Source organism: Aedes aegypti, chromosome 2 (genome assembly GCF_002204515.2).
Source record: "Aedes aegypti strain LVP_AGWG chromosome 2, AaegL5.0 Primary Assembly, whole genome shotgun sequence".
NCBI classification, from domain to species: Eukaryota; Metazoa; Arthropoda; class Insecta; order Diptera; family Culicidae; genus Aedes; species Aedes aegypti.
In genome coordinates this window covers 354,982,632-355,009,127 of record NC_035108.1, presented here as the reverse complement: position 1 = coordinate 355,009,127, position 26,496 = coordinate 354,982,632, and the positions used below count along the sequence as shown (strand labels likewise).

General features: G+C 35.8%; 1 protein-coding gene across 5 annotated transcripts in view; it reads left to right on the top strand.

The window, feature by feature from the left end:
• Positions 1-26,496, top strand: part of LOC5563771 (tyrosine-protein kinase Btk29A) — a 417,823-nt gene that overhangs the window by 374,196 nt on the left and 17,131 nt on the right. For all 5 annotated transcript variants that reach the window (XM_021846347.1, XM_021846346.1, XM_021846345.1 and 2 more), the window contains one exon: positions 19,586-19,962. In XM_021846347.1, the coding sequence (XP_021702039.1) occupies positions 19,586-19,962 (377 nt within the window). The remainder of the gene's footprint in view (positions 1-19,585; positions 19,963-26,496) is intronic.

Here is a 26,496-nt window from a genome sequence, read left to right as displayed (position 1 = left end):
AATGTCTTTTTATTATTTGAGGTTATCTTCATGTTGGCAAATTTTTGGTCGTTTGCGACTTATTCTTTTCTCTGTAGCATTTGTAAAAGGTTTGAAGCATCCTTCCTCTGAGAAACTATCGCATGAAATGCTCGACAAATGCCTCGAAATTCAATATTTAATTTGTTGAACTATTGAAAGCAATTGAGAAAATAATCTCTTTTACCTTGTATTTCAATAATACCTGCTTAAATTGTTAGAGGAATTCTTGAAGTAACCCCTGGACAAATAACTGTAGTGAAAGTATAATTAAATATTTTATATCTAAAGATATCAAATCCTGAAAAATCCTGGAATTATTGTGAACAAGTTTTTGCATATTATACTAGGAATTACTGGCAGAATTCATTGGAGAATTGTTGATGAAATTGGAATGAATAAGTTGGAGAGAGTAACAGAAAAAAATCCAACGGAAATTTCTGAAGAAATCCACTTCCTTAGCACAATTTGTTGATAAATTCTGAATTAATTCTTGGAGAATGTCCTGAAAAAAATCTTGTTAAAATACCTATGAAAAACTCTGAATTTTCCGAAGAAGTATTTAAAAAAACATTGGAGAAATTCCTGAATAAATTTCTGAAAAACCCAGGACTTTCCCAAATGTTCTGCAGTTATCCTTGTGGGGATCTACGACGAAGTTTCGGCAGAAATCCCTGGAAATCAGGTGTCTTAGGAGAAGTTAAGAAAAGAATACATAGAGGAAAAAGTTTCAAATACCCTTAAAAGAAATCCTGGAGCGCGATTTTTTGCCCCAGAAATAAGTTCTGAGGTACCCTTGAAGGAAATTATTAAGAAATTGGCAATTGATAAGTGGAAATTCTGAAGGAATTCATAAAAAAAAATACTTGAAGAGAAGATTTCGAAAGATTTCAGCTGCAAACTCAAGATATTTTTCTGAAAGAAGCTCTCGAAAAATATCTGACGAAATTGTTATACAAATTCCTGAGAGAAGTTCTTTAAAATATCCCTGGAGGTCTGCTACATGGAATCTCTGACAGAATTCCATTTGAATGAATTTTAAATTTCTTTTTTATTGGTAGAAATTCCTTGAAAATTCCAGGAGGAAACCTTGGAAGTATTCACAAGTTATGGAATTTCTGGATGGTTTCCTGAAGAAGAAATCTCTGGGAATGTTGCAGATCAAACCCATTGTAAATATCTGGAGGATTTCTGGGCGAAATGTCATAATGGATTCCTGGAGGATTAAGTGGATAAACCTTTAGAAAGGACTTATTAAAAAACCTTCTATGGAACCCTAGATAAAAACAAGCAGAATTCCGTGGAGAAATACTCAAAGTAATTTTGGAGAAAATTCACGAAGAATCTTTGTGCATACCTTTTAACAGATTACTTTACAGAAGAAATTTTTTGGTGAGACTTTTTCGGTTCTGGTAATTGTTGATCCATTTATAATAACATGTTTTATCCGATACATGGTTATACGCAAAAAAAAACGCGAAAAAACACAGCGCAACAAAATTGCCATTATCGCGTGTCCCAAAGATCAAACTATGTGTCTTCGGGAACTTACAGGTATTCCACTAAACAGATCGAACATGTTTATATAAATGTATCCTTTTTACCACTTAATCACCTAATAATTTTTACCACACACAAACCATAACTTCATCCCATTTTTCCGCCTGCATTCATACTACACGCATGACATTTATCGTTCGTGGAAGAAAACGAACCATGAACGAAAACGAGACAGACACACACACCCACTGTTTGACGCCGATCACTGTGTGTCAACACTTGTAACATTCGCAGACCCACTCTAATTCTGATCAAGAAACAGAGGCGAATATTTTCTATTTTCTGTGCTATGTTTGCAACCAAAGGGGGGGTGTTCAATGATCCAATAGATTATAATTAGGTTGTTAATGACTGCATAACCAGAAAATATGAATGTTATTACCAATTTTATGCAAAACATAAATCACCCGAATGGCTCCATACTGTTGCAGTGTGTGAGAGTTGCTTCCCTTGAACGCTCACGTGCCACCTATCAAACAAGAGAGTGAATGTTTACATTCATAGGGCTCTCCGATTGCGATGTGCCACGAACTGCTATGGTTCGCGAGCTGTTTTTCTTCTTCTTGGCATTAACGTACTCACTAGGACAGAGCCTGCTTCTCAGCTTAGTGTTCTTATGAGCACTTCCACAGTTATTAACTGAGACCTTTCTATGCCAAAGTTGCAATTTTCGCATTCGTATATCGTGTGGCAGGTACGATGATACTCTATGCCCAGGGATGTCATGGAAATTTCCATTACGAAAAGATCCTGGACCGACCGGGAATCGACCCAAATACCTTCAGCATGGCTTTGCTTTGTAGCCGCGTACTCTAACCACTCGGCTAAGGAAGGCCCTGTTACACTCTCCGAATATGGTTCGATCGGCTTATTCAGATCAAAAACCAAAAACTGCACTTATTGCTCTTCGACTAAACGTAATTTGACTAAATGACTTAACTCTTTAATGAATGTTCGAATCCTCTGAGCAGAATCTCAAATAGAGAAACTTAAAAGTAGATGGAGTACTGTGTACCTTTTAATTCCGCTCATTAATGCTTTCTTTGACAGATACGCGTATTTCGACTACCACTTGCAGTCTTCTTCAGTGTCAGTTACTCGTATCCACAGTGGATACGAGTAACTGACACTGAAGAAGACTGCAAGTGGTAGTCGAAATACGCGTATCTGTCAAAGATAAGCATTAAAGAGCGGAATTAAAAGGTACACGGTACTCCATCTTCTTTTAAGTTTCTCTAAATGACTTAGATTCGGTGCGAATTAAAAAGTCAAGGATTTTTTTTTGAAAGATTTATCGACATATTGGACATCCTGTAAGTTGGCAGACAGAGACTCAAGTAAGAGCCAAGAAACAGAACTATCATTCAACCGTGCAAAATTCAAGTTTGAAAATATCCCTCTCTCACTTTCAACAGATTTTTTTCTAATCTATGAATCTTTCGTTAGTGATGCGGTCTCCTTTGTAACAGATCCTCATTATATAAAATGCGATGCACTTTTCGAAGAAATGTGATGTCATTCGTTACGGTCGGAATCGTTTGTTCCCACACACCTATCGCCATTCTCGAGTGGGTTCTGTTGGACGTGAGAAATCAAACATATAAAGACACCCTCCCCTTTGAGACGAGGTCAGCCAAGTGAAAAATCTACATTATATCAACGACTTGTTCTAAAAACACCAAAAAAACGGCGGAATTTGACCACGCTCTTCTGTTCCGGTGATGAATTCTGGAGCACACCCCATGCGGGTGAGACCCATTTGAAGACGAACCCGAATTGTTTTTTGTGATGAATGCCCCGGAGAAAATGCCACCTTCCAGAATTAAAGTCGGAAACCAAGCCCAGAACCTTAATGATGTATGATGGCCTTTTTGCTTGAGGATTGGACATTCCTTCGGGTTCAGGCTTGATGGTTGATGATGTGCGGTCATATTTTCCCCCCAAAAGTGTGAATCGAACAAAGCTTGTGGAACAAATGTTCGTGTTTCGTTATGCGTACCCGTAATGACGTTGGTCGATTCGTGCATTAGACAGTTTAGTGTTTTTATGACAGAGCCAAAGCCGATCGGTCTTTTTCGTCGACGGAAGGCCACACGGCAATTAATTCAAATTACAAGTTTCGAAGTAATGTATTCTTGCGGGAGGATAAAAAGAACATGTCTGGGAAGGAATTCTTTGACCCCGGTTGATGGATTTTTTTGACCCTCTACGGGAATCGTTCTCAAACGCCATTCGCCACCGTCTTTGTTGCTCTTTGTGCAGGTGTCCGGTCTGGTGGGTCAAAGTCAAGCATTGAGGAACCAACCACTTGTCGTCTTGATCGCTCCTCATAGCATGGCACTTTATAACACAACTTGAGAGCTAAAATCAACAGAAACGGTCCAAAACAAAGCCCGCCGAACACGACGAGTCCCCCGCGTGTTGCTTGACGAAACACTTGATCGGCTTTGGTTTGTTCAATATCGAAATAATCAACACTCTTGTTGTTCGCGCGATGTTCAAGCTCTCAACCGAAGAGTACATCGGGTGCTGCAAAAGTCGGATATTTGTTGGTTCCGAAACACCTGGTAGGGGGAAGTGATTTAAAACCGTACTTTCCGGATAGGAAATACTGAAAATCGCTAAATTTGTAGTATAATATCATCATTCAGGTGAAAATGAGCAAAAAATAAAGCAAAAACGATCAAAAGTTGTGTTCTCTAGGAGTCAGGAAAAGCCATTGAAAATGAGTCGAGATCACGTATCAAAACACCAAGAACAATAGAATGTGGAACCAGACTTCCATTTAAGCTGAAAACTTAATCAATTGGTTACTCACTTTAGATTTATGCTCTTGAAGATTTAATGTGTGGTTTCAATGCAAATTCAATGCATAATCAGCTTAACAATGCAGAAAATTATTACTTTTTTTGAATTCATTTCAAATATAGATATAAAAAAAATACATGTTCGAGTCGGAATGTTTAGAGATTTTTTTAAAACATTTGGTTTTTGAAGATTTCCAAAAGTTGTCAAATTTGGTTTCCATATGGTAGGTTATAGTTTTATGAGCACAACAAAATTTTTTCAGATCTAATTCGCGAGAAATCAATAAAAAAAAACAAGGAAAAAAACGTTTTATATGGTTTTTGATGTTCGTTCATGGTTTATTTACCAATTGCATAGGAGACCATGATGCGAGGAATGAAAATAGGTTGCCTAAACTAACATGAATGAATTTTTCATTCAAATTTACAGGTCTTCAATGCTATGTTGTCCGGATTTAAAATTTTATTTTATTTTACCGGCGCTTGGCTTTGTAGTTAATTTTAAATGAAGGAGTGACAATAAAATAATCTCAACACCCCTTAAAAACTCAATTATTTGTAGTAACATTGGTCATTGGTGGAATTGCTAGACGAACACTTGAAGGAATCCTTAACACTTCAGTCGTCGCGTTGTTGTATTTTTGTTCACAACAGCAGTGTAGTGGTTCTGACGGTTGCTAACCACGCGACGACTGGAAGGTAAGAAAAAAGTTCGTAATGTGTTTTAATGGAATATATGCAAGTATTACTGCAAATATTCATGATGTTTTTTGTCTATCAGAAGAATTTTAAAAACAGAAATACGGAAATAATTTTTAGAAGACATTTTTCGTACCTTTAAAAACACTTAATTATCTCAAAAAAAAACTTGTTTAAATTTATAGAAGAATTCAAAGATGCACTTATAATAAATTACCTGGAGCAATCGCCGAGCATTCAGAACAAATTCAAAATATTCCCTGAGAAACATTAGGGAAAAATATCTGTAGTTCTTAAACGAACTTCTGGGAGGAAATCTAAAAAAACATTTTGAGTTAGATCTAAAAGAGGCATCACAACGGCCCCATTGTCCATCTTACCTGAATGTATTTATTTTCAGTTCTTCTTACAAGATCCTTGGCATAATTCTTGTGCATTACAAAATAATCATTTACAGCTAAAACTCCACAATAAACCTCCTACGGATTATTGACAAAATGTTAGAATGATGTGCTGAAGTCTGATTTTTAGTTCCACTCGCACTCCAAGAAAATTATCTGAATTTCAAGTATGGATTATATTGAATTATTATGATTAATTTCATTACTCCTTCCATATTTGTAAATCATTCATTTATTTATTATCAGTTGTTTTTGTTAACATTGTATTGACAGGCAGCAGGATATTTTGAAATGTTCTGAAATACTTCAATACAAAGCTACAGCTCAATGTTCTCTCATTTTTTCTATTTTTCCTAAGATTTTCCATAACTTCTTATTCACAAAAACATGTCAAAATACTGTCCACAAAAAACATGCAAATCTAAATAAAAACCAAATTGAGGCAGGCAAACACCATTTCATTTTTATTTTTAATAAATTTTCCATTTTCATTTCTATATTATTCTCATAATTGAGGGTATAGAAGCAAGTAATTTTGTGAAAACCGACTGTGAAGTTTTATTTAGTTTGTTCATTCCATACAAATTAATTGGGCTTGCTTGAGCTTGATTGGCCGCCCGTGGTTGCTACTTCAGTAATACCATATCAGCTGCACTTACATAAGGAACCAACCATTTTAACTGGCCCACAGTAGGCCGAATATATCCCTGCACCTACGCGAGTTCATGCGGGAAGGTATAGGGGTAAGGTAATTTTCCAAACATTATGCCAGAGAGAACACCTTTGAGAGTTCATTTAGGCTTCCTTCATAGCTTCTTTTGAAATTGACACCGGTAACTACTCCAGTAACATACATATTTCTCCGAGATAATTGAAATTCCTTCAATAATTATTTCAAGAATTTCTTCATAGATAGACAACCCTTCAAAGTACAAACATATTTTCCTAAGAAGCAATTTTTGTCATTTCTTCAATCCTACATTCAGAAATTCCATCAGAAGTTAACTCAAAGATTTATGACATGACTTTTCCAAAAAACCTCTGAAAATTTGTGCAGGAGTTTCGTCAAACAAATCTTCTATAATTACTCCTGAATTCCTCACACTAATTTATGAAGTAGCTGTTGGTTGAATCCTCAAAGAAAGAAATCTTGGAGAGATACTTAAAAGGAGCTTCTGAAAAACCTACTTGTTTGTTGAAACTCCTTAAAAACATCTGATATACCGTAATTTCGGGTGAAATTGATCGTTTTTCACGGTTTTTCTTGTCTGATTTCTATAATGTTGGCAATGCCAAACAACTGAATGCAGAAAAATAAGTACGACGGTGAACCTCATTGGCTCAAGTACCGAAATTTTCTAACAAAAGTAATTTTAGTGCTAAAAAATATCTCTAAAATGAAAAATCGGATGTTGTCATTTCGGGGTGAAATTGATCACTTATCAATACAATTATCGTTAGTTTTCAAAACAACTCTACATAATAAATTTGAGCTCCCTGAATCCGAGTACGCATGCTAAATTCTTACCAATACAATATTTATAGAAATAATTAATAGTTTAATTTCAAGAATCACGCAGAAAACGCCTAAATGTATGCAATTTCCTAAGGAATTTTCTGATATCTGACAGAAATTCAATTATTTCAACCAAATGAGCGAATTGGTACGATTTTTGGTTATGAAATCTGGTTTGTGGATATATTTGAAGTATCCTTACAAACTTTCACGATTATACTATGTTCAAATCCTTGTCTAGAACTGGAAGTTTATTGATATTTGTCAATACTGCACCGTACATGATTTTGAAATTTTACATTATTTTCATTGAAATATACATTCTTTAACGCAGAAAACTTCACAACACACAATTTGACAACACTTACGACAAACAACGTTCATTCACTGCAGGTTACATTGATATTTGTGCTCCATTAGAAGGAAATAAAATCGAGTGACACGGTGATCAATTTCACCCTACTGATCAATTTCACCCGAATTTACGGTAATTTGAAAAATAAACCTTTGGAAATGCCTCTTGTCGAGAATCCCTTGCAGAACCACTTTTGGAATTCTTAGGTGTAATATTTCGATTAATTCCTGGAATATACCGAAGACTGGAGAAATATCCAAGAGATGTTTCTTTTGAAATTCGTTTGAACTGACTGAATACCGGAAAGACTTCAAGAAGGGAATGATTTGAAAATCCCGCATGAAATGTTTGGGACTCTCAGGTTATAGAAATGCACGGAAATATTTTTAGTAAAATTATGTGTCGGTTCTTGTAAGAATACTTCAAAAAAAATCCAGTATATTTCTAAAACTTCTGTTGCACTCTCTTATACAAGTCTTGACAAAATTAAAAACTGTTATTTTATTTTGTCCAACGTTTCGGTCCGTTTGGGACCTTCCTCAGGGACTCAATTGTTACAGTTCTTGAGTTCAATTGAGTCCCTGAGGAAGGTCCCAAACGGACCGAAACGTTGGACAAAATAAAATAACAGTTTTTAATTTTGTCAAGACTGAAAAGCCAATATATCACCAACAAGGAACTACAGTCGAACTACCAACGATCACTGCTACTACATTCACTCACACTCTCTCATTCTGATTAAGGAACATAAGCATATATGTTTGATTTGCTGTATAATGTTGGCGACAAAAGGTGTGTTATATGAACAAATAGATTATATTAACAGCAGCATTACCAGAGAACACGGAAGTTGTTACCATGTTTAAGCAAAACATAAATCTCTCTAATGGCTCGTTATTGTGATCGTCTATGAGAGTTTATTGCTCTTGAACGCTCTCTTGTCACGTACCATGCAAGAGAGTGAATATCAACATTCATTGGCCTCTTCCGAATGCGATGTGCCTAGAACTGTTATGATTCATGAACTGTTACACTCTCTGAATATGGTTCGATCGACTTATTTGGATCAAAATCCCGACTCTGCAAATTCTGCAGTATTTCCATGTAAATTGCATTATTTGTTTTACAATAACATCTCTTTATTAGGTGTAGAGGAAGTGAAATAGCGTCTGAGAAGCAAAGATCGGGTGCGACTAAAATCGCTTTCGGTGCTACACGCGCTGCTGCAAGAAAGCACCTTAAATTCGAAAGAGACGTGCACGAGTAATTTTTCTGCACTGCACCCTGGCAGTGCTGACTCGCAATGAGCTTTGGATTGCGTGGTATCAAATTGTCTCATTTTCACTCTTTGCGTTTTGTGCACTCGTCAAACATTCCACTTGGATTAATTTCACTAATATGTGACTGTCAGAACTCTTAAACAGGATGAACATAATTTAATACCGCCTTATGGTTCTGATTTAACCAAATATATTATGATTCTCAACTGTAAATTTTTGCAGAGCGTCTAGTAAGCTTGTTCGTCTTCAATGCTTGCCTTGCTGAAGTTTTCCTAGAGTGATTTTTTGTGCTGGCACGAAAGAGAAAGAGTAGAGATTGTGCTTTGCATTGTCTCGCACCACAACAAATTGTCACCTGCACCTCGCTTTGAGTTTACTCGCAAAGAATGGTAGACGTTTTCGTTATATAAAATGTTTTTTGCACAGCACTGAGTTTTTAGACATTCCATGTCTTGAAGGCTGCAAAAGAACAATAATCAAGTCCCAGGGTCGTTTGAGCTTTTTTAAGGGGGCATATCGGATTCCAAAAAAGCGTAAGAAGGGAACTAAAAGAGTATTAACTTCTTTATACCCTCTTTAAATCTTTGATTCTATAAAACTCAAATTCTATTCTTCATATCCCAGTTTATACAACCTCTTTTTAGGCTTAGGGAGAGTTTATTAGTATTCGAGAGGGTTTTGGGAGGACAAACAAGATACAAGATACTAGATACTAGTAGGATAGTATAGTACTAGTAGTAGTAGTAGAACTAACACATTGTAGACTTTTCTATATCCTCTTAACCAGGCTTGACAGAAACTCCTCTACGATGCAAAGATGAGGCGATTTGTCGTTTTTCTAAGTAGTAAAAAATGAACTCAAAATTTTCAACACAGATCCTCAAGCAATTCGAGTAAGATTGCAAAAAAATGCGAAGATTTTTTTTCGGGTTCTGCCTCTCTTTTGTTGCAATGCTCACCTTTACTCACGCTTCAAAAGAAATCTTGAGCGTCCTGCCCGAATAAGACAGTCTTCGGAGAGTTGTGAGAGCACTCATTTTTGATGGATTTTACTCTGTTGTGTTTTGTGCTGCATCTTCCTCGCTCATTTTTCGCTGCCTCTCTGCTTAGCATTTTTTCGCTCCCTCGCAAAGAGGCAAAGGCAGCACGCTGGTCTAGAGTATGTCATCGAACTCTGATGATGTTGGGGAGTATTATCAAGCCTGCTCTTAACATCCCTAATTTTCGACAAGCCAAATTCCACTTCAAATGTCTTCAAATCTCCTTTTAATTCCAATATGATCTTCATCCTTCTATTTTAAATCTATCTATCTAAATTTGTTTAGAAGGATTATATCATGTACTGGTATACCCTCGATCTAATCAGAGCTGTAACAGTATACGATAAACAGGCTCCCATGATGTACCGCAAATCATGATTTTTACAGAGAGCGATTCTCTCAACTAATTGTAATTCCAACTGAAATAAAAGTACTGGTTTTAAATGCTTCACAAATGTCATTTATTATTATTTTATAATCGAGAATTTCAGCCGGTAGATGGTTCGTCTCCAAAGGTATATGTCAATGTTTTCAAATAAACTATTTTTTTCCTGGAAAATACATTGACCATTAAGAAAAGTTATAAACTTCTGTGATGCGTTGCAAGTTTCCTGTAAAACATAGTTATTTTTTATGTAAAACGAGATTGAGCTTTAGTTGGCATTTTAAACCATCTTCCCCTATAGGACGCTCTGTTATGATGGCAAACACTCAACTCAACCTTCACATCGACAAATCTTGTGAATGTGCATGATCTTCATCTCGCGGCGGTCCTCTTATTTCTGAACCGAATAGTCGAACACCACCACCAATTGCGCGAGATTTTTCGCTGCCTCAACTCAAATTGGTTTCGGTAATTTATGCGTTCACCAGCGCGAGCGTACCTACGTAAACAAACTGCTCATTAATATTCAGCTTTTGTTTTGGAAATAATTCTCCACATGGCATCGAGTATAAATGCAGCATAACCTCAAAAAAGGCGATCGAACTAGATTGATGGTTCCATATGCTCAGTTGGTTGTTTGTAGGCTACTATAATGGGGTTTCCATTTCGGTTGGTTCGGTTGATGAGCTCGATGTTCACATATTCTGAAATGCACAGCACTTACTTATGTTGCTACCATGTGAACCTGCACTAAAAGCCAAGGATAAGTTGCTTTAATGCTGGTGTCGAAGTCCAAGGAATTCAATTTAATGGTGTTTGTTATGCAACTTGCATAGATCAGGGTGACATCGAGTGCTAGTGACTTTGGGTGATCACGATCATCGTTTCGTTGGGTTACCAAGTAACATTTTTAGTTTTTTCACTTACTACAAGCTGTTGTTACATATTAGTCTTAACAACTTTGATAAACCTTCGATAAAACTCCGTTAAACCGTTGTTTTGTTTGAGCTCAACTAGCGGTATAGACCTGTTTGTTAATTCAATAAAAAATATTGTTACAATGCCAGAAACGCCATGTTCTGGTGAAAACTTTCATGATTATTAAATCGACAAACATTTTGCTGTTTGTTAGCCCTGAAATGGCAATCATGTTTGTTGAGCTTGACCCAAACTTTGATTGAATAAACTATCTATTTCTCTGCGAGTACATTACATCAAATTTGATAGATTTTTAATTTGACATTTCTTCTGGATATTGATCAACGATCTATCAGAATTGCACAATAGTGAACGGCATCCTGTTCACTAGAGAGATCCTTTAGAAGGCCCATAATAAGATCTACAATAACAGACTCTGACAAACAATATAATCGGTTCATATAAAGTTTGTGCCTACATCAACCTCCGATTTTCTCAAGAAAACATAATCGTTTTGTATGAATTAGTTCTAAAAAAACACCGTTTCACATAATGACCATAACATTCCCAAACTATAATTTTCTAATTGCAGTCATCCGACCAAAGTGCTTACCTTAACTAACCACACATTCCACTGTTGCGTAATTACCGCTATTTGTCTTGATACAAATTTCATATCAAACCCAATTCTCCTGGAGGGCATTCCCAGGATCAGCACAACGAAAACGAACGGATGCACCTTCCACCATTACCGGGAATCGTGACCACATCACTCCCCATTGATGCACCTCACTTCGCGGCCCCACTTCGGTTGATCACCGCCCTTGAATTTGTTCGTTCTCTATCCGTTAAGGGGCATACCTGCGTAATTGCCGTCACTCGCACATTCCATGCACGCGCGATCTCATCTCGAAAGAATGAATGAAAACGCATCTTCGCGTGGCACAGAAAATTGCCTCCAACGCTGTTCACCCTTCCGGATAATGTACGGCCGCACAGTGGTCCAGAACACAGGAAACGTCCTTTTTTGGTTTCCAATGTCTAAACGTAATTTTAGTACTAAATGAAGCTTACGGAATATACTCTTCAGAAGGTGTAGTGTAGGTTGTAGTGACATAGTATCATTTTGTTTTTCAATGTATACTTAAATCGAAAAAAAAATGCTTATCAAAAATAATGCTTTTGATAAGCATTATTTTGTTCCTTTGTCATTATTGGTAGCAGGTCATTTTTTTTTGTTACTGTCATTAGCTTAAAGCAAGTCTTTAGAAAGTTTCCAATTTTAATGGTAGGGAAATGCGCAGCTATTTAGCAAGACAAAGCTGAGGTTCGTTGATTCGAATCTCAGCTATCGAGGATCTTTTCAGGTTGAAACATACTCGACTTCCCAGGGAATAGCGTATATTCGTACCTGCCACATGACATATGGATACAAAAATGGTTAATTAGCAAATACAGCTCTTAGGTAATAACTATGGAAGTGTTGGTAAGAACACCAAGCAGCAGCAAGGCTGGTAGCAAGTCACTTTTTAGTGACTAGGGCACTTTTTTCGAACTGATCTGATTACTAAAAAGTCATAATTTCCAACAAAAAGTCATTAGTCATTTTTTTTTTCAGATAAATGGTCACTAAAGTCCCTATTTTCGTGATCTGATGATAATGAAATTTCAGGCGCGGTTAGCTTTACAAATACAAACAGCAAGAAATATATAATTGTTATTGTAAAGACAATTTATACTGTGATTTGGAAATCAGAGTGTCAAGATTCTTGACTCAAGAAAAATAGGGACTCCCGGCTAACTTTCTGGAAAAATTGAGATAAATATTCCGTAGACAATTCCAACGGGAGATGTAACAATTTTCTGGGAAAACTATTTCTATCCAAAAACACGTTTGTATAATGAATGCTTGAACATTGTTGGACGATAATAATTAATCAAAAGTGATATTAGTGGCTATTCCCTAACGTCAAATCCACCTGTTCATGAATTTCAGTAACAAATATGCGATTTTTTGAGGTATCGTATACGGCTACATAACACAGCGTAACAAAAATGACATTTTTGCGTGTCTCAAGGATCAAATTATGTGTCTCTAGTAGATTTGGGGTTGCTGAATCAAGTGTCATTCTCAGAAATATTCCAGCACGTCACAAATTTTAGCTACAGGTCGCCAAAGTTGTATTAAACACTGGATTTATTGATGTTACATGAAATTTAAAGTACAATTTATCAAACTTTTTTGTAATCTAATCCACCTAACATGCAAAATAGAACTTAAACTTTCATTTCAGACATAATTTGATTGAAATTGCGCGATTAAATTTCGATTAAACCAATTTTTTCAACATGCTTGCAGTCTCCATAAAAAAATCTTAGTTTCTTCTATATGGCAAAATACAACAATTCTCTAAACCATCAAAAAATAACTTTTCCGCATCGAAAGTATTACAAACTTTGATGATAAGTATTGTTATACACATAAAGTTTGAATTCTGTGGCTAATTAAGCTAATATATTACCTTACAAGCTGGCAAACTTGCATGCAAGTTGGCTGAAATTCTCATTTTTTGCATTTTCAACAGTCAATATCTCAAAAACTAGACGTGCTATGATATTTCTGAAAACGGCAATGGATTCAGCAACCCTTAATTAAGTGAGTAACGGTATTTTGGTGCTGGAGACAAAAACGTGTTCCGCAGTGTAATCTAAGTATACACAATTAGTCATTTTCAGGGTCGTCGATCGGATAAAATGGGAAGTACGAGTCACCACTGAGCGATATGATGGGATTCAATAATTTATTTATTGAAACGTTCAAATCATTTTCTAAATCTTTTTTCATCCAGTGCGGTTTGTCTCGAGTTCGTCAATAATCAATTGTGTTCTAGAGTTATTGTTTCAGAAACTCTTACGTGATTATTCCACTGGGGTTTCAGAAATTTCTTCACAGATTTCTCGAGAAAAAGCATCAATAATTATTGCTAGTTATTTCTCCAAATAAAATGACTGTAACATTTTTAGCGACTCTTCCTTAAGTACCTGAAGAAATTCCTCCAAAGTTTACTCAGAATTTGCTCCAAGACATGAATTTGTACACTAATTCTTTCACCGATTTAGCCAGATGGTACTGTAGGAGACCTTCCAAAAAATCCTCTTGGAGTTTTTCCAAGAAGAAAAAAATCCGTCTAGGGCTTTTCAGGAAACATTATGCCGATTTTTCCAGTAATTCTTCTACTAATTGTCTCCCAGGAATCGCTTCATCGATTATTCCAGGACATCTGTTCAGAAATATGCCTGGATTACCTAAATAAATTAGAGAACAAATTGTCTATGAATTTACCCAGCAAAAACTAAAATAAGAAAAGAATTATCCTCTGGTACAAAAATGGTAATTCGAAGAATATTCTCATGAGGAATATAAAATGAAACTGTTTAGTAAAGGTAAATCTATCTGTAGCTAAATAAGAGTATTTAGTAACAGTTACAAAGTTTCATTTTTGATTTCGGAAGCTCAATGCTTTATTCCTATTGTACTGGGAGGGTTGTTCAAAATGTTCTTGAAAGGATTATAATTAGAACCCTAAAGGAAGCTGACGAGAAATCTGAATGTCCTGATAAGAAGCCTAAAAGCTTTCTAATTAAATCCCTGTAAGATTCTTTGAAAGGTTTCTGATGGTATCTCTTGAAGGTTTCTGATTAGACTCCTGGAAGTCTTCTGATGAAAAACATTTTCTGGTGACAATACAAGAAGGTTTCCAATGAAAATCCTGGTAGTATTCGAATGAGTATTCTGGAAATATTCTAACGAGAATCCTGGAAGAATAGTGATGAAAATTCAGATTTCAGATGAGATCTTTACCCAGTACCGGACAGCACCCAATACCGGACAAAGTTCGAAAATTGAGAAAACATTATCCAATCAAGATGGTATATTAGAAGAAAAGGAAGCTATTACGGAGAGTAATGTTTGCGTACAATAACACATTCTTGAAATATGCAAAATAAAAGTAGAGATGATTGAAATTTTTCAAACATTTGACGTTTTGCCCTAAATTTGAGCCTAATTAGTAATTATTTTTATTATGACAAAATAATTTAGATCACGCAAGCATGATAGTATACAATCATAATTTGAAAGTATGAATGTATTTTGTACCATATTTAAACAAAATATGTTCAAACTACAATTTTGGTATAGCACCTCCTTTCCCGTAGTTTCGGACAGTTTGATTTGTTACATAATATCTTTGTAATTTTTGCACCAGTGTCTCAAAATACATTTTTCATGGATTTCATCGATCTTGGTACCAAATATGCGATAAAAATAAGAAGAATGAAAATTCAGAACAACATATAAAATATGTTATTTTTCATCATACATGAAAGAGGTTTTTTTGATGACCAACTTGCAGACTTAGTAATGCTCGAATTACTCTTGGGATTGTTGCAAATGCATTGAATTGACAATAGAATTCTATTGTTGGAGTAAAAACATTAAGTGATATACAAATTTTCAGAATGCGAGGCATTCCCAGATCGTGTCCGGTATTGGGAGCCATCTTTTATGATACGTCTATTTGGTACTAAAAACATCATCAAAATACAATGTCAAATTTAAAAATTTAATTTTTTTTTTGTACGCAACAATAATGATAATATTTATCATAAATGAGCACCAAGATTACAAAAAATCAATAGTTTTTGAATAATAGTTGTAGAAGCTTAGGTGTCCGGTACTGGGGGATCTCCCCCTATAATGTGAATCCTGGAAGGATTATGACGAGAATTCAGGAGGGATTTTCTTGAAAATCCAAAAAGATCCTGCAAGCATTTGAATAAGAATATTGGAAGGATTCTGTTGCGAATATTAAAAGGATTCCGATGTGAATCCTGGGTGAATTCTGATGGAAGGGTTTTGTTGAGAATTATGGATGGACTCGAATTCTAAATTTAGAAGGATGAGATGAGAATTCTGGATTGATTCTGATGAGAATTCGACATCAATGCTGATAAAATTCAGGAAGTATGCTTTTTCTGATGAGAATCATGATAAGAAATCTCGTTTTTTGCTATGGACTCCGAAGATAACTTTTTAAGAGTTCTAATGAAACCTTTAAGACGAGTCTGATGTAAATTCTGAGAGCATGCTGATGAAATACTTGAGGAGATTTCTGAGAGGATTCTGATGCAAATCTCATGAGGTTCTTATGGAAATCCTAAGAGAATTCTGATGAGAATCCTGAGAATAATCTGAAGAGAATCATGAAAAGTTTCTGATGAGAATCCTGCAAAGAATCTTATGTACATCCTTCAAGGGATCCAATGAGAATCCTGATGATAATTGTGTTAGGATTCTGTGAGATCCCTGAGAAGATTCATCAGAAAGTTTATGGTATTCTTCCAGAATTCTGGAAATCCCTAAACGATGTCAAACATATTCTTGAAAGGATCATAATAAGAAACCTGAAGGAAGCTAATGAGAATCCTGAAGGCTTCTAATGAAATTCCTGTAAGGTTCCTGATGAAATAATTTTTCTGGTGACAATACTGGAAGGTTTCTGATGAAAATCCTGGTAGTATTATAATGAGTATTCTGGAAATATTCGAACGAGAATCCTGGAAGAATTGTGATTGAAATCCTGATTTCAGAAGAGATCTTTTTAATGTTTCAGATAAGAATCCTAGAAAATTTGAAGGATTATGACGAAAATCCATGAGAGATTCTGTTGAAAGGAGGAAGAAATCCAGGAGGAATTCTGACGAAAATTCAAGAAGATCCTGCTAGCATTTGAAGATGAATCCTGGACGGATTCTGTTAAAAGGAATTGTTAAAAGGATTCCGATGTGAAACCTGGGTGAATTCTGATAAGTATCATGGAAGGATTTTGTTGAGAGTTGGTAGGATGAGATGAAAATCCTGGAACGATTTTGATGAGAATTCGGCATCAATATTGATGAAATCCTGGAAGTATTCTCATGAAAACCGCGAGGAATTTGATGAGGATTTTGAGAGGATGCTGACGAGAGAACTTTGGATGTGGATTCAAAGAGGATGCTGAGGAAATACTTGAGGGGAAGAGAATCCATAAAAGATTCTGATGAGAATCCCAAGAGAATTCTAATGCACATCTTAAGAGAATTCTTATGGAAATCTTGAAACGATTCTGATGAGAATTCTGAGAAGATTATGATGAGCATCTTGAGAAATTCTGAAGAGAATCCTGATACAATGTGGATGACTGCAAGGAAGCTGATGTGAACCCTCCAATGAATCTTATGTGAATCCTGCGAAGGTGTTGATGAGACTTCTGCGAGAATTCTGGTTAGAATCATGAATAGTTTGTGATGACAATCCTGCGAAGAATCTTATGTATATTCTGCAAGGGATTCAATTAGAATCCTGAGAGGATACTGATGAGAATTGCATGGGGATTCTGTGAGATCCCTTAGAGGATTCTCATCCTTTCTTCCAAAATTCTCAAAAGAATCAAAATTTAAAAATAGTTTTTTGAAACTTTGTTACTAAACCTGAGTTTCAGTACAATGATCGAATAAATCCAAAATACTCAAATTTTGCTTCCGATAGCTTTATCCTGACAAAACAGTTGAATTCTATATTGCTCGTGGTGAGAATGTTTTTTTTCCAAGTCTTCATTGATGTGCCAATTCATATTTTGTTAAAATAAGAATTAACATTTCAGCTACTAAACAAAACACGATATGGCCCTTTTTGTCCAGAATGTCCTAACTTTACCTCTTAGAGCTTCAATCTGTTATAACAGTGTTATTTGATATTTCGCATAGGGGCTGTTTTCTAGTGATAAAAATCGGTCCTCTTTAATTCAAAACGGAATTATGAAACTGAACTAACTTGTACCGTCAAACGGGGTGACTTGCAACATTTTTCAACTAATGATCTAAACGAAATGTAAAAATCTAAATTCCTTGTAGAACTTTGAATGGCCGGCTCGCCTACAGAATGAGATGATAGAAAATTGAATCGAATTATTTTGTCATATCAAAAGTCATCAAAAAGGTGAAATTTTTTAAACGTCCTTGTGCGGGGTGACTTGCAACACTCAATGCTAATTTAGTTTTTTCCAACAAAATGTTGATATTTTTTATTAGTCACACTTGTGAAGTATTGTTATTCATGTATTTAAAGCATTCGAACCAGTATAAGAGCATTTAGAATACATTTTTGTAAGAAAATAATTGAGCTATTTTTGTATGGGAAAAAAAAGGCGTTAAATCATCAAGGTCCAATATCTTAACTGAATAATATTTTTAACGAGTGTCTGTAGTTGATTGATGAATTATTACTCTTTTGATTATAAAGTAGACCTAACACAAAAGTTTTTAACTTTAATAAAACTCTCAATTGCTTAGAAATAAAGCGTTGCAAGTCACCCCGCATAGGTACATGTATATAAAAATTATTTTTATTGAAAAGTTGTTGCTACAATTTCGTAAAATAAAGTTCGTCATATTATCATTTATTAGTTATAGAAACAACATGTAGAGTATTACTTTTGTACAATAAATCTATCTCATGTTTTCAGGTCACGATTTTGAACCTCCATCAAGTATCAGTTTTCAAGACATTTAAAAGAATTATGTTTATTGTATGAACATATTCATAATAACTGCTTTAATCGTTGTCCCTCCTTGAATTGTGAGTCACACGTATTGAAGCACCGATTTAAAACAAATTTTCTATTGAAAATTGTGTTTTATAGTGAAATTTAGTTGTAAATTACAATGTGTTGCAAGTCACCCCGCCGTTGCAAGTCACCCCGTTTGACGGTATTCAAAATAACCAGAAATACTTCCGATGGTATTCTTTTGTTAAGTAAGATGCACCGAGGCAAGTTGAAACAGCTGGGGTAACTTGAAATGGCAAGGTATCATAGTGAAATATTAAAATTATGAGATATTGAACTACTGGAACATTAATTTAACAAACGAAGCAAACTTTTGAGGAAGAAAAACCTTTCAACATTTGTTGAGGTCTTGTTCAAAACGTTGCATTTCATCCTACAACGCTCGTTTCAACCTGCCCTAGTGTACCATAAATATGATTTTATATGACACAGTATAAAAATCAATATTTGATTTGGGTTGGTTCTCCGGAATTGTGTACTAAGACTTCCGGCCTCATGTATCTGAACATGCCGAATGGCCAAGTGATTTTAAGAGGTTTACCTACATGTGACATGTGGCCTATATTTGAACTTTGAGTATTCAAAATGTGGTGTAAGCTAAAGCGCGTGCTGTTATACTAGTTTATGAAATCGTTCAGCAATAATAAAATTGATAATTGTACTGGAAGGCAGGAAAAAGCGCGAATTTCAGAATAAAAATTCTGTGGCAACCTTGCAAACATCGAAACTAAAACACACACAATTTTCTTACTCTGAACCAGTGTGTACCGAAGCCGTTGAGTCAGAAATGAACCTACAGGCCCTTCCTCCTTGTCAGCGGTGAATTATCTCTCGGCCATCAGCGCGCTATCAACCAACCGACCGACATTCCAATCTGATGAGCACGCAAATATCTCATGCATTCTTCTCGATTTTTCTCTCTGCCCCTTCTCTAACCAGGTAACGGAAGTTCACCCGCCCAAAACTCGTCTCGAAGCATCAGCCCCAATACGCAGACCCACTTCCCCAACGGTCACCTGCAGCAGGGGTCTCAGCATCTCATCTCGGGCTCCGGACTGGATCGAACATTACAGCAGCAGCAGCAACAGCAAACACCGAACCAGCCCGGCAATCAGTCACCGCAATTGCTATCCCAGCAGCAGCAGCCGAATCAACAGCAGCAGCTACAGCCCCAAGGGCCAAATTCCCAGCAGTCTTCCCATTCGCCCTCGCTGCAGCATCAACAGCTGCAGCATCAGCAGTCTTCCCAGTCACATCACCTCAACAGCAGTTCGAGCAGTTTAGGCAACATCACGCCCACCTTCGCTCAGCCTCAGGTGAGTTACGATCAAGGATGGAAATCTAGTGATCATGATAAAACAAATGATGCATCGTGGTTGTTCTTTGTCATGCGATCATAGCAACAACGATAAACCCTTAGTCGTCAAGCCATCACAACAAACTTCGCTCCGGGAAAAATGAATCGCTCGGCATGTGTGCTGACGATCAATTGTTCGCAAACCGAATTCATAAATTTTGGAAGATTTTCACGCTTTCACTCTGCGATATGACCTCTAGCATACCATTTTTGATCCTAAAGTCAATCGTGCATGGAATGTGAGAAAGTTTATCCGTGAATTTTAAATTGATTCGCATTAATCGCAACTTGTTACAATATCCGACAAACCCGTTGTCCTACGACAAACAGTTTATCGGATGCTCGATATATCAATGATTAGCGCGCGTGGTGAGGTGTTGAAATCATGTTGCTGCAAGAGCGATGGCCCTCTTGGACCGTTCAAATACCGTGTTGTTTGTCGTTAGAGCTGATTTTTTTCCATCCTTGGTTACGATCGATCAATTTTCAAAAGAACAATTTAGAATCTCTCCAAAAAATGTTAATGCTCTTTAGGCCAATTATGCCTGACTACCAAACCAATAACGATTTAATTAGTGTTAGGGGCATCCTTATCGCTCCCCATTGATCTTTAAATCTCGACTTGCACACAGTTCTCGGAATGAACGGAGAAACTAAACGGGAACCATGAAAACGCCATCAGCAACGCTTTTTTCTAAATCGATCATCACTTGAGTTGCGTTGCACAATGGGAACATTTCAGAAATAGACGAACATAAATTCGAGGGGATTTAGTCGCATCGACGTGAATGACATTACCCCTAATTACGTTATTAGTTACTTCAGGAATTTCTTCTAGGATTTCTCCAATGATTCCTCCAGTCAATCTTTCAAAGATTCCAATGTATCCAGGTATTTTATTCGGAGATTTAACCAGTATTTTTTCCAAAGTCTCCTCTCGGATTTTCGTCAGAAATCTCTCTAGGAGTTTATTCAGGAATTCCTCCAAGAATAACGCCAGGACAACCTCTACATGGATTTTTCCATATTTTTTTTCCGGAGACTTCTGCAAGAATTTCTCTAAGGATTGAAGCAGACTTTCTTCCAGAGATTCTTGCAGGAATTTTTCCAAGCATTCCTCCAGGAATTCTCCCAGGGATTCCTTTGTGATCCGCTAGTGATTACTTTAGGAATTTCTTTTTGAAATTCTACTGGGATTTCACCATACCACGGGAACCCCTGACAGAATGCCTAGAGGAATCCGTGAAGCAACTTCATGTGAAATTCAACGAGGAATTCCTGGAAGCTCTGGTGAAACAACAGGTACCATCAATAGACCTCTGATTATGCTTTCAGATCCTGAAATCTGAAACATCCGTACCGTAATCCGGGGGCAAATTGATCACTGGGGCGAATTTGATCATGTCAGTACCAAAAAACATTTCCTCCCAACGATGCTGAAGGTTGTGTTGGCACCACACACATTCCATGTTTTTTCTAATGATGATTTAAAACTATTTCATTTTTATTAGTGTCAGTTTTGCATAGAACTATTCACTTTTTTTGAAGGTGTAAGCAATACAGTTGAAAATATCGGAGCAAAACAATCCACTGGTGCTGTGCCTATCTGTCAACTTAGAGTGTTCAAAATGTTATGTAAGCTTAAGTATGAACTACTAAACTAATTTTTGATATCATACAGTATAGCAAGTATAGTTTCTTGTCCATAAAAACGTTTATTATAAAATAATGTGCTTATTTCAAGGGGAATTGCCTACTTTTAGGCGTATTAGGCAGATTTTAAAAGTTTAATTTTGCAATAATATGATTAAATACTAGACTAGAAGAACTAGAATTTTGACATCATTTTCAAATTCAGGAGACCCAAATTTAGTTGATAGGGATATTTTTTATTCGAAAACCTGCTTTTTTATATGGTGATCAATTTCGCCCCAGTGTGTCATTTTATTTATTGATATTAAAAATATTTCTATGATATGTTAAATATTATTTCATGAAAAGTTGATTACATAAACTGATAAAGATCAATGGAGTACTGATTTTATTGAAATTTATTCGACAACATTTGAATTCCGAAGGTTAACACAACAAAAAATTGTAAAATAGTGATCAATTTGCCCCCGGATTACAGTACATATTAATACCTACAATATTTGGTTTACTTACTTTTATGAGAAGTCAAAAAGCGTCAATAGACTACTGATTACACTTGTAGATCCTAAGGCATAACTTCGGTTTATGTTCAGTTTATGAAACCTCGATCACACACAGGTACCGTCTCAACTCGTAAATCCGGGTCAATTTATATATATTTGACTAGTGGTCCCGGCAAACTTCGTCTTGCAACCAAGTAGGCTGTTGAAAAACGCTATGGATCGTCCCATATCAAACGACAGTTCCGTTCACGCTCGTTTTCCCCTACTTTTCCGGTGAATATCCTGGGAGTTTTATACATACAAACAAGTTGGAACCCTTGAGGAACAAAACGGACAAACGTTACAAATTGGGACTTAGGGTCGCTTTCGACCCGGGAATTTAAACAGCTCGCAAAAATCGGTGTGCTGACCGAATTAAGTTCTGTTGGGCTTAAATAAAAGGCACACATGTCTAGTTTTAGAAACCCTCCAGGAGATCCGGATTTGGTCTATGTGGCCACCGGGAACCTGCTACATCTGAAAAACCTCCCTTTAGAGGCCCTTACTTTGACAACCTGTACTGCCCATAACTGCATATTTGTAACATTCGACAAAAGTAGGCATTGAGTAAATGGAATACCAAGTGTGCATTTTATGGCAGTATGGGAGGAAACTAAAATTTGTAAAAAATTACCAGGAACTCAAAAGTGCTTATTTGAGGCTGATATTTTGTACAACTCATATCGCATACTAGGTGAATAGTCAGAAAATAATTTTGATAGAAATTTCATTGCTATTACATTACGAGGCTTATTTTTAATCTCAATGTGACTGTTATGCGGTTATAATTACCAATGTGACAAAACAACTTGGTATTTTTTTTTTAATTTTCTAGAACAATCTTACAGATTTCACTAAATTGATCAAAAGTATTTATCATTTGATGACTCTCCATGGTATTAACTCCAATTTGTCAAAAATGTCGAATGTGACTGTTATGCAGTTATGGGCAGTGTAGTTTCGTAACTAAAAAAGTAATCAGCACGTCCTCATATTGTTGAATAGGTATTCACGTTGACTGTGAACAGAGATTCCCAAATCATTCGATTACTCATACCCGGTTCCGGAAACCCGGAACATTCGAAAAGGAAGTTTACATAGCAGTTGTGTATATGTAATTCACATCGGTACTATTCGGTTGATGGATATTTTGGCATAAAATTTCTCTGTAATAAGGAATCAATTTCCGGCGCACATCCCCTGAAAAATTCAGTCCAGTATGGTCCATGCGGAACCGGTTCCTGGAGTTCCGGAAAGTGGCCATTCTGGACAATTGTAAGCTTCCCTAGGGGTCATTCAAAACTTTTTTTCCGCAAAAATAAAATTTCTCACACAAACATAATTGTCAGAAAATTTCAAATTGCTAGGTTATTTCAATCAAAATTTACATTGATTTGAGTTTTAAAATGGGTCGATAAAGACCCAAGGTCCTTACTAAGGTTAAGAATTCCACCTGGATTTTCCCAAGGATAGTCACAGAAATACCATAGAGATCATCAGAAAATCTTTTAAAAATTCTTTAGATTTTTTTTGTTAATATAATCTAGAGTCCTCCTAAATTTCATCCAGTGTTTCTTACATCGATTTCCCTAGGACATCTTCCAATATTTCCAATTAGAACATCTAAAATTCAACCAATAACTTCTCCAGAGATGTCTTCAGATACCTATTTCTTAGGATTTCTTAAAATGTGCTTTTCGGATTTCTTTAAGATTTCAACTACAAATCTATCCAAGGATACCTACAGAAATTATACCAAAGATTCCTCCTAAGATTTTTTCAGAAATTTCTGCAGTAAATCTTTGAAGTTTTCTCAAGTTTTGCAGGCATTTTTCCATAAGTGTCTCCGGGAAAAGTCTAGGATTTAGGAAATTATAAGTGAGATTTTTGAAAAAAAAAAGTGGGATGATCTGATTTTTTAGAAAAAAAAAATCCTAAGGAACCCTCGTTCGGTTCCCTGAAAAAACTTCATATTAAGTTTTAGAAGATTTTGTAGATAAATTCCTGGATAACTTGCTAAAATAAGAATTTTGTATGGGAAAGTGCGGAGGAATTACTGAAAAACTGTTGGTGTAAAACTATAAATAAACTTTTAAAGATTCCATGGGGGATTTTTTGAAAAAACTCTTTGAAAAATGATTGAAATAACTGAAGAAGTGATTCTTGTATACTTCTGGAAAAAAATCTAGCCGTCAAAAGTTGTGATTTTCTACAATTTTCACGTATGGACACTCAATGTATGTAATACCAATTGATTTTTTAATAGAATGTTTTAAATACTCATAATTCAATATATAATCATTCGTTTACAAACAGTAGGGTACCTTGTCTCTGATCATTGTCATGCTTTCATTTAGTAAATTATTGAATGATCAGAAACACAATACTGGTTAAGTTTTCGATTGTTAACCAGTGAATCAAATTGTTTTTAAAACAGACGAAAAACGAACAACAAAGCAAGCTCACTCACAACCGTTTGTTGCAATTTTTGCGTATCAAAAGCAAAATTGTCATGACCATCGCAGGACACAACATTGTTGCTAGCTTTTCAACTCGCGATTAATCAGTTATTTTGAACACAAACCCAAATTTGTATGATGTATGCTGTTAGTTAATGTGTTAATATTTACCAACACGGAGAAAATTCTCGAAAATTGCAATGCGAACCTTAGAAAATCGCTACGCACGTAGTGATCGATCATTGTCATATTCTGTTCAGGTGGTGATAAACTGATGTTGCGGCATAAAATTGTCTTTGTTGCTGCGTGTTGGGTGACAATTCACTGTTGTTAACCATATGTAGCACTGCGTGTTGCATATAACTCCACACCAGAAGTAGAATGAAGCATTTATATGCTTTGTCTATCTTGATCCCAGGAAACAAAATTTTCATAAAATAAAACCACGTTGTATTCTTTACGTGGCGATTAGAATACCAGATTATTTTTGGTTCATCCGAACCCTTAAATTTTTTATCCATACAGCTTGGAAGTTGAAAAGTGTTGCGAGTTACCCCATTTGACGGTACCCTTGCCTTTTCGTCGTATCGATTTTTATTTCAGCCACAATCAGTTTTGATACGTCTCACAACTAACGGCTCACTGTGATATAGTGAGTGGTCAAAATACAACACTTCAACATTATAATAAAATGTTTTACTAGAATATTAATATCTACAGACATCTCTAACCATTCCTTCAACATGATAAAATGGCCGCCACCTTGAATTTTGTTAGAAAATTCACTTTTTCACCATTAGCGCACCGCTCGTTTTGAATTCTGAGATCACCATCAGAAAGCTGAGGAAAAATTGCGTAAGATAGGCTACAAAAACTAGGTGAGCAATGGTATTTACCCTATGATATGAATGATTTTCTAAATCATGTTTTACGATTTTAATGTATATGGCGAGTGCAATCGATGCAAACATCATTTTTTGCACAACATAGAAACAAGTTTTCAATCGTTGGTGTATTATTTGAGACAGATGAAAAATAGGAGTATTATTTTGAGTGAAAAAATCTGGCAGCCATCTTGGGTTTTGACGCCATCTTGGTTTTAAGTAGTAGAATGAGTTTTCACCTTGTTAGCACTCAACATGTTGACTTTAATTCTACCGTTACACTTTATCTTCTTCTTGTTCTTCTTTTTCCTGACGTTACGACCCTACTGGAACAGAGCCAGCCCCTCAGCTTAACTAGCGTTGAAACAAATTATCAAATAGGATTTTTTACGCTTATTTGCTACCTGAATGATTCTTCTGCATATCTTCGAGTTGAAAAATTGCATTTTTTTGGTCTAAAACCATTGATAGAAATGAACAATCAGTTGAACAGCTGGGATAAGATAAGAATGATAGAATCTGATTGTTTTTAACGGAGGTCTAATAAATCAACATGATGAGCACTGAGATGGTAAAATATCATTCAAGTGCTAAAAACCAAGATGGCTTCGAAATCCAAGATGGCCGCCAGATTTTCCAACCTCAAAATGATACACCTGCGATTCGGCGTTACGTCCACATTAGAACAAAACCTACTGCTCATCTTTCAATTTCGCTATTTTTAACATGCATGTTGGGCGGTACTAAAAACGATACTTTATGGTTCAGAAAATCAAGGATGTTTTTTGCTTCAAAATTTAAGATTTTCATTCTAAATTAATGCACTTTTGTCAATGTTTTACGTTAAAACTACAGATATTACCACAAGACTTACTCATGTCCCGACGCACAATCTTCATTCAATGAACAACAATGCATACGGTAAAAAAATTAGTTTAATACAATAAATGTTTTT